Below are 9621 nucleotides of genomic sequence, written 5' to 3'. Positions count from 1 at the left end.
ATATAGTAATTAGTTGGTTGATATAGAGAGAACCTGTAATTATAAACAATTAAATCAGATCAAGTGTGTAATGTTTTTTTCTACATTGTGGGCTTTAAAATTTAAATTAAGTCAAAGGTTAAATTTGCACCTTAATTATGTGAAATGAAATATATTTATCCTCTATTAACTGTTGGGGTCAAATATACGAATCCGTAGTTAAAACAGTCAACTTTTTCTTCCAAAGTACATAAAAATGTTACTCAATTTTTAGTTTAACCAAAACGAAACTTCACTATACTGTTAGTGAAATGTAATTTTCCTTTTTTTTCCTGCAAAAATGCTGCTCTGTCAGCGAATATGTTAAAAAAATTACTATATTTTTTTTCTTCTGAAAATCGCTTCTCTCTCAACGAATTGTTAAAGTTTTATTTTCTTTCGATTACAGCTTCAATTTTTATTTTTAAATGATTGAAGCTTAGCACTCAGTGATGTCATGCATACCATGAAAGATTAGTTACTGATGTCATGCATACCATGAAAGATTAGTTTTCTTAAGGAAAAAGAGGCAATTATATCACTTCAACTTTCCGATTTAGAATGGATATACTCTCATTAAAAAAATATGGTGCATATATATATCGACGTTATCTAACAAATGATGTTCTTTTATTAATAAATCTATATTAACTAATTTAATTTGACCCCCTTATTTACGATATATTCCTCAACTTTGTCATTTAGAACTGATATACCCTCTTGTTATGAAAGTGACTCATATAAATCCTTACCGTTAAAGGAAAAGAGTATATATGATCCATTTGTGTAACAGTAGGGGTATATATGAGTCATTTTCATAACGACGAATATATCAATTCTAAATAGCAAAGTTGAGGTACATATCAGACCCTTTTCCCAATATACCATAGTGATGGCCAGTTTTGTAAATACAGGTCAAGATAGGACCAAACCTAACCACAATACCTTTTTCTTTTATCAATATATATATATATATATATATATGCATGTGAATTGTGATCATGCAAACACAAAGATATATAGTGCTTAATATTGGATAATTATAGTTATTTATTCTTCCACCTTACCCATTGTAACTCAATGGCATCAGCTTCCACACTTATTGTATTATTGTTCTTCCTTTCCATGCTACTCATAATGCCATTGACTTCACAAGAAAAAGACAATGAGAATTTTGATGAATGGATATCTTTGAATGTGAAACACTACAATAGTAGAAAGAGAGAAACAAGTTTGAAATGGATGCAAGAATCAATTAAACACAAAAAACAACATGTTCCTCCAGCTCCTGTTAGCAGCAGCTTAGATCCAAAACTTATATACGCAGAGATGAACAAAATGATAATCAGTGTGAGTCAAGATGGAAGTGGCAATTTCAACACTATCAAGGAAGCTCTTGCTAGCATTCCACTCTATAACAAGCGCAGGGTCATACTTGACATCAAACCCGGAGTTTATAGGTATGTACCTCATTATTATTACATATGACAGTATAAAAAATATTTACGCAATCAGATTAATTACTTACTCAACATATTAGGATAGTAGAGACACCTTATGCTAAGGCATGTCAATTCACATTCCTTCACTAAAAATCAATTACACTATAATGAGGTACATATGCTAAATAATTAAACCCGGATTAGTAATCTAAAAAGACTTTAACTTTTATATAATTTTACAATATATATATAATTAAAGTCGATTCCAAATAAGTGACTTTATGGCCACTAAAAGTATATTGATTGCGAAATAAAATCTCTTCCACGTGTATAAGATAAGGTATTTAACTACATTTAGTGGATAAAATCTTCACTATATATAAAAACTATATTTACTATCTTGAGTGCTTTATTTCTTTTTTGGGGGGAGGGGGTACTATAACGAGTACAACAAATGATGACTTGGATAAAAGTTTAGTATTACAAGTAGTAATATTATTGTGACGATAATAAGTGAAATTGTAGGGAAAAGATTAACATTCCAAGAAGTTTGCCGTTTGTGACATTTCGGGGCGATAGTACCAATCCTCCACGGATTACAGGAAATGACACAGCTTCAGCTACTGGAACCGGTGGTACGCCTTTAAAGACATTCCAAAGTGCTACTGTTTCCGTCGATGCCGATTATTTTATCGCCATAAATGTCATTTTTGAGGTAAATTTCTATATTAATCTTGTGATCTTGTCAAGTTGTTCATTAGATTAGACCAATATCCATACGATTAAAATACGAATGTAAGGAACATGCATGCACCAACAAATTCCCTGCGTATGACATAAGTCCGTGACAGTATTCTACTTAAGGTTCGTTTGTCACATGGAATTTTTTTACAAGTTCGTAGTTGAAGCCTTGAAGGCTAAATTCTACTGCCATACAAAATATTCCAACAGATAAAACAAAAAAGTGAAGTAACATAAGCATTAGCACATACTGTCACTAGCGTTTAAAAATAAATTACTCCTCCTATCTCAATTTAACCGTCTTAGTTTGTCTAAACATACATTTACCAGACTTTTCAATCTTATCATCTTAAATTAAAAATATGTATAATCCTTTAAATCTTGCAGTATTAAACCTATCAGGTGGAGGTAGATAACAAGTTAGTAACTGTTCAATTAAAATCAATACTTTTTATATGGATGTTAGGAATCTATATAATTTTAATTAAAATTACATTGAATTCAACGATAAGAACCTAAAAATTAAATATATCCTAATAGATAGCACTTTGGTTTTGCAGAATACAGCACCCCATGTGGTTGGAACGGCAGGAGAACAAGCAGTGGCATTAAGAATATCAGGGAACAAAGCAGCATTTTACAACTGCAGTTTCTACGGAAGCCAAGACACACTTTATGATCACAAGGGACTTCACTATTTCAACAATTGCTTCATTCAAGGCTCTGTTGATTTCATTTTTGGCTATGGTAGATCCCTATATGAGGTCAGTTGCATTTTAATTAACTTATGTAGACATCGTCCTTGTCTATTGTCTAAAACATGTCATGAAAAGTTACGTTTCTTTCATGTACCTTATGTGAACGTGAGATGCTTTGTGCACTGAGTTATCAGTTGTCCCAAATCTAATTACATTTTTATATATTATGTGGATAGAACTGCCAGTTGAACTCAGTGGCAAAGAAAGTAGCGTCCCTGACAGCCCAAAAACGTACAAATTCGTCGATATTAAGTGGATTCTCGTTCAAGAACAGCACTATAACAGGGACAGGATCAGTTTATTTAGGCAGAGCGTGGGGTGATTATTCTAGAGTGATTTTCTCTTACACTTACATGGATAACATTGTTCTTCCACTAGGATGGAATGATTGGGGAAAAACAATTAGAGACTCGTAAGTCTTTTGGTTTTTACTGATCTTTTATAGTTTCAAAATTGTTTTGGCAATGAAGTTGAAAAAATGGATGTAGGAGAGTGTATTATGGGGAGTACAGGTGCAGTGGACCAGGAGCCAACATGACAGGAAGAGTTCCGTGGGCACGAATACTCAACGATGAAGAGGCCATGCCTTTTATTGAGACCTATTATGTTGATGGCAATTCTTGGCTTATACATCCCTATTAGTTCCAACTCAAGAATCAACTTTATTGCTTATATGCACCCTTTCACGTCTTTCTTCTTGTTGTTGTTGTGAAGAATAACAAATTTATTAGGAGCATATGTACCACGTTTCATTGTAAAAGATGCACCCTATATATGTATCTAGGTTGCCTTAATCCTTTGTTGATGTTGCAAGCCAAAAGCAGAACAAGTTGTTACTTTCTTTGATTAATATGAATGAAGAATACTTTATAGTTCGATTATTTTCACCAAAATGTTAGCCCCAGGCTCAAAATTCAAATCCACTGCTATTTGCATAATATTTTTTCTTCAAAGATGAGACATATACAGTTGACATAATGTTTCGCGCTTCCAATTTAAATTGATCATATCATAAATATGGCCCTGCTTACATGTTTGCTGCAGGGGTTTATGGACTGAGTTGGATACTAGCATCCAACTTCATTTCTTGACAATGAAATTATATTCGACACTAAGATCAGACCAGGGATAAAGAAACAACTTACATAAACGCGTACTAGTACTATATACACTTGGAAATGCCCATGTTTCTAGGATTTCTTTATATGGGTCAAATACAACACTAAGATATAATGTTCCAGCTAGGAACATCCTCAGCTTCAACTATCCAGCCACAGTAATAGTAAGAGTAATAATCCTTGTTTGGAGTAACCAAATTCGTGTTACTATTATGATCGCCTGTTCGCAGCCCGTCGTCTTGTCCTTGAAGATAGATGTCCTCGCGAGATCTGATAAGCGCTTCCATCAGCAACACTAGTGATGCCATCCTATAAAATGCTAACCAAATATTGCTGCTGAGTGAAAAACAGAGAGAAAGAGGGGCAGAGTACCAAGAAAATGAATGTGCCACTATAAAATGTAAAATATGGCCTGCCATGTACCATATTCATGAGTTGGATCATCTGAACCTCAACTACTTATTTTGCAACACGAAAAGAATTTGGACAATCATGAAATTTTCTTTACCTACTTCCAATTAGATAAAACTTGTGACCAGTAGCGTAGCCACATATAGTAAAAGTTGATTAGTTAAACACTCTTGCTTTGAAATTTCATACTATAAATATATAATAAAATATACTTGTTCAAAAATCATACAAAGCTGTTGGAATTATTCAGGTATATAACGTGAGATATATGAGTCAATTGGAGTTGAACAACCCATCGCTAAACTTGACCAATTTCATTAACCATTTAAGGCGGCCTAAAGGTATAAAACAAGTTTCCATGAATAGCACAGTAAGCTACAAGGACGCGACGCCCAATTCCATTGGTAACGGTAGAGTCAAGTGTGTGCATTATTATTAGAGGATAGTTATTAAAAATGAGAGGAATTACGATCGTCTGGCCACTTATAAAATGAACAGAAGAAGATGATCTTTTAAGATATTTGTAAAAAAAAAGAAGCATATGCCCATCACTCCAACAATGACAATAAATGGTCCAACAAATTGTGTTAGTGATGTATTTATTTTAAGTCAGTTTGTGGACATTGTGCCTTGAGCACTGGTTGCAGAAACAGCACTGTGCCTTGTGGGCCAACAATTATATGTACAAGTCAAAATGTTTATGATGATAAAAGAAACATCTTCTGCAGCTTGTGGACAACAACAGGTTCCTACAAATACAATAAATTCAAAACTGTCTTCCAATCGGCTCGCGCGACTGAGTAGAGGTACCTGACAACCAAGAGGCTGAAACATTAGGCGATATGCTCTGCAAGACTAAGAATTTTAACATGCTTCTTTTTCCTCAACTCATGGGGCACTGGACCAAAAACTCTGGTTCCAATGGGTTCACCATGCTTGTTGATGAGTACCACAGCATTGTCATCAAACTTTACTTCGCTCCCATCACAGCGGCCTCTTGGCATAGCAGCACGAACAACAACACCATAATGCACTTCTCCTTTCTTCACCTTACCGCCTGGCTGAGCTTCCTTCACTGAGCAAACTATTGTGTCTCCTAATCTTGCTCCTTTCTTTCCCTTTAGTGCTTGGATGCATGCAACTCTCTTTGCACCTGAATTGTCTACCACTTTCAGACTCGTCCTCATTTGTATGAAAGTTCTTTGTTGCTGAAAGGACCAAAAACAAGTGAAAAAACTTTACAATCATGGTAACAAGAGACAATTCAAATACTACTCAATTAGCAGAGTCGACTCATAAGTTTCAAGACCTTTTTCATAGCAACTCAGCCATGTGATGTTGTTAAGTTGCTTCCTTTAATAAAAATTAAGCATTTGAAATTTTTGATCAGTAAGAAGGGCTTATCATAATGTGAGGTATGATTTATGAATGATGTAGCTTGCGATATCATATTATATAATATCATGCGTTGACAAAATGCACGCAACATCCAAATTTCATGCTCAATGACTGATTAAGATTGCAAACCGGAAAAAGATTAGGGTATTGAGGGTGAGACAATTAAACAGCATAGCAGACGAACCTGGAATAACAAATGATTGCACAACATCTCGTGTGTTGATCTCATTAAACCATCAGCATTGTTGCAAAGACCACTGAACAATGAACGACCCACTGCTGCAGTTTCATCATAAACAATTTTAAGCACAGGCCATGCATACAGACAAGGAAATAAGGAAGAGCTGATGATTAGGAAATGTGGATAGCATAGGAGGCAGTGGATTCAATGAGCTGGTACAGGGAGCATAGTATCCGGTTGCAGTTGCTAACGGGCTTCGTAATGCACATAAAACCATCAATATTGGATAACCAATTAACCATTTCTGCAAACTTGTCTAAGTGCAAAATTTGTTGGTGACTCTATGGCTGATAAAAATCACACTACGTCCTTTTTCCAAGTTGAATTATCATGTTCAACTTAAAAATGATTAAATAAGCTTATAGGTGTAGTAGTTTCACACTGCAACTTTGAGACCAAGTATTAGTAAATTTATTTTTCCTTTAAGAACATTAAAAAGAAACAAACAAGAAAAGCTGTATCAAGTAGAAAAAACGAGTCCATAAACATCATTTAGGACAATGAGGGTATACAACTTGGAATGGAGCAAATTGATTCAGCAGAAGTCTTATTCACACAAGAGAATAAATCTCCAATGATCCAGACTTAACATTATATGGGTAAAACCCTCCCTTTACAACTATAAATCTAAGTTCTACTTGCTATGCTGTAAAGAATGAAGATGACATTCACTGCTCAAAGATTTTGATACCAAACCCCACTGAATGAGTAGATTACTCGGTAATAGTGACGAATTCACTACTTAATCGTTTCTCCTTTTCCGATGGAAAAATTCCAGAGAAAGAAAAAGGGAAAACTCCCTCTTACCCAATTTATATGGTGGCCCTTTTTGCTTTTCGACATCCAAACTACGTAAACTTTGACCAACACTTTAAAATGTATTTTTTTTTGTAATGTTGACATGAGAAAAATTGCAATTTGTGGTACTTTTCGTATAGTTTGTGAATCTAAATTATAAACTATTGAGTTGATCTAATCCAATTAAAGATTAGTCTACTCTCAGGATACAGAAAGTGCCATAAAAATGGGGGGGGGAGAGGGGTAATACATTATATCACTAGAGACGAAACATGTAATTCCTGTTTATGAGCTGCTCTGTGCAAGAAATATAAAATGAGTTTGTTGTGTGGAGAATAACTAGAACATGTACATGGAAATCCTAATCTGAGCTCATTAGACTATCCACCAATGAGCAAAGATGTGTAAACTACCTCTCTGCGGATCAAAAAAAGGAGTATCTCGGCCTGTAACCCCTAAAACTTACTCTTATTTGTTTACACACTTCTTTTTTCATTAGTTTATCTGCATGAAACATCACCTTTTCCCATGAGGCAGGGGGAGGAGAGAATATCATTGGCATTTTAATATATTATCATTGAAAAGGAATGAGAGTCACAAGTTCCATCTCACACAAATGAATATCATGCCGCTCCATATTAGCAATCAAAGCAAGTAAAGCCCCTTACCACGAACCAACCGAGAAGAAGTAGAAGATGCAGCCATATTTGGAAAAGATTCTGTGATAGGAATGAGAAAGTCAGATACAATATAATCCACGAATAGACATAATACAAGCATTACCAAATTAGAACACCAGTTATACCAATAGGTGTAAACAATGTTCAAATAGATTTAGTGTAAGTAATAATCAAATTATGTGGAGTACAGTAGTAAGCCAGCAACATGTGGTGCAGTGATCGGTGAAAGAAAAACTCAAGCATCAAAAGCCTTGATAACTTGAAGATTTCCTCCTTTTTCTGTTGAATATGGTAACCCATCATCCCCCGCCCTCCCTAGGACCCCCTTACAGAGGAGATTAACAGTGGGCCTTTTTCACTTTGCTCCATTAGTGACTCAAACCCTCAATCTTGTGAAGGGCCCTTGCCAACAGGGTATTCCTCCTTTGTCTAATTTCCTTCAGAACTCTCATCACAGAATACATATTAAATTTGTTACAAATAAAACTTGTCAAATACACACAAAGACAAGCATCACAATCTATTGTCGATCCTTTTTTTTTGGATGTTGCAAAAGTTTTTTTTGAGAATTAATCAAAAGTATTGTCACCCATAATTCTGTGCATAAAGACTTGGTAATCTGGAAGCTGTGAATTGCATAATTCACTACTATGAACACATCATGACAGACTTACCTTCCAATAAGACTATTTTTAATCAGCGCTTACTCTACCCCTTACTTTCATCATTCCAGAGAAAGATCATTGAAAATTGAATCGTGAGCACCTCATGTCAGGAAACTAATGCTATCGGTGATCTCGCTGCAACAGTTACTAAATGGAAAACTAAGGATCGCTCTCAAAATTTCATCGAGAATCAATTCGAACTGCAACTAAATGAAGTGTTGTGCCCATTGTTTATTCAGAAAAGAAATTGCAGGCTTCCGGGATTCAGAATCCTAAATACACTATCAAGGAAGGATGCAACCTTCAGAAATTAGCTACATTCAAAAAATCTCCTATGTCATTACAGCAATCAGAGTTGACAGCCATTTCAACAGGCACAGAAGCCTCAAGGAAACACCTCTTTGTTCACTATGACATCCCAAATTCAAGGAATAACTAGAAGAACAAGTCATTCATGATTAAAGAATCAACTTGACGAACTTTTTTTCAAAAAAAAACGAAAAACACCAAAAAGACCAAAATATAAAAGAAAAAATTGATGTAAAAGAAATTGAATTGCAAGTTTGCAACCTTGGTTATAACTTTATACTCCCTCCTCGCTTCTCGAAAGTCAAACTACATGGATTTTGACCAACATTTAAAGATGTATTTTTCATCACCATATGAATATAAGAAGGATTACAACTTGTAGTATTTCTCGTATAGTTTTCGAACATCTAAATTTTAACATTTCAAATATTGAATTAATCTAATTGAATTCAACTCCAAAAATTAGTCAAATTGATTCACACGAAGTGAAATATGACAAGTACAAGTGAACAAAAGGAGTATATAGGAGGATACGGTTTCCTATGACTAGTTAGGAAAATAATTTTTAGAAGTAACTTGTATTTTTTACATTCTCTTAAGAAAAAAATTAGACAGAGAAGAAGCTAAAAGAAAAAACTATGAGGGGGAAAAGAGAGAAAAGAAAAACAATAAACACTAGTAAACCAGAGAGCATTGTATCCTCAAAAAAAGCAGAGAACAACCATCGACAATATCAGTTATCAATTCATCTTTCTACTATTTCCTATGCTAGTAAGTATGAATCTTCACATCAGCCTCTCAGCTTTCAAGAAAAGATCCAAATTTTATAACCATTGAGCTAAAAAGATTACATCATTATATACATTTTGGATTAAGTTTGGGGATTTTTTTTCTGGGTTTTAATTGTATTAATGGTACTACAAATTGGTGAGATGTTAGTACTTTTTGAGGCATTACTTCGTCCTAAACTAGTTTCAATCATTCTCTAAAGAAAGGCGAAACTTTTACTGTTTTAATCCCAAATCCAGCAACATCAGTTATC

The 9621-nt window shown here is 34.5% G+C and overlaps 2 protein-coding genes across 2 annotated transcripts; one reads left to right on the top strand and one right to left on the bottom strand.

Moving 5' to 3' along the window:
* The first annotated feature begins 1043 nt into the window (after nt 1-1043).
* Nucleotides 1044-3609, top strand: LOC125810550 (probable pectinesterase 53). The gene is made up of 5 exons (XM_049490024.1): nt 1044-1478; nt 1986-2175; nt 2762-2965; nt 3136-3371; nt 3448-3609. Exons 1-5 carry the CDS (start codon nt 1099-1101, stop codon nt 3599-3601), a joined length of 1164 nt encoding a protein of 387 aa, XP_049345981.1. The 5' UTR covers nt 1044-1098; the 3' UTR covers nt 3602-3609.
* A 1452-nt stretch (nt 3610-5061) lies between these two features.
* On the bottom strand, nt 5062-7705 carry LOC125810481 (50S ribosomal protein HLP, mitochondrial). The gene is made up of 3 exons (XM_049489951.1): nt 7594-7705; nt 6071-6165; nt 5062-5696 (listed from the first exon to the last, which is right to left on the bottom strand). Exons 1-3 carry the CDS (start codon nt 7703-7705, stop codon nt 5322-5324), a joined length of 582 nt encoding a protein of 193 aa, XP_049345908.1. The 3' UTR covers nt 5062-5321.
* Nucleotides 7706-9621: the final 1916 nt, after the last annotated feature.

This window comes from Solanum verrucosum, unplaced genomic scaffold (assembly GCF_900185275.1).
Source record: "Solanum verrucosum unplaced genomic scaffold, falcon-dt-bn FXZP01000118.1, whole genome shotgun sequence".
In the NCBI taxonomy this organism is placed as follows: domain Eukaryota; kingdom Viridiplantae; phylum Streptophyta; class Magnoliopsida; order Solanales; family Solanaceae; genus Solanum; species Solanum verrucosum.
This window is presented reverse-complemented; position numbering and strand designations above follow the sequence as displayed.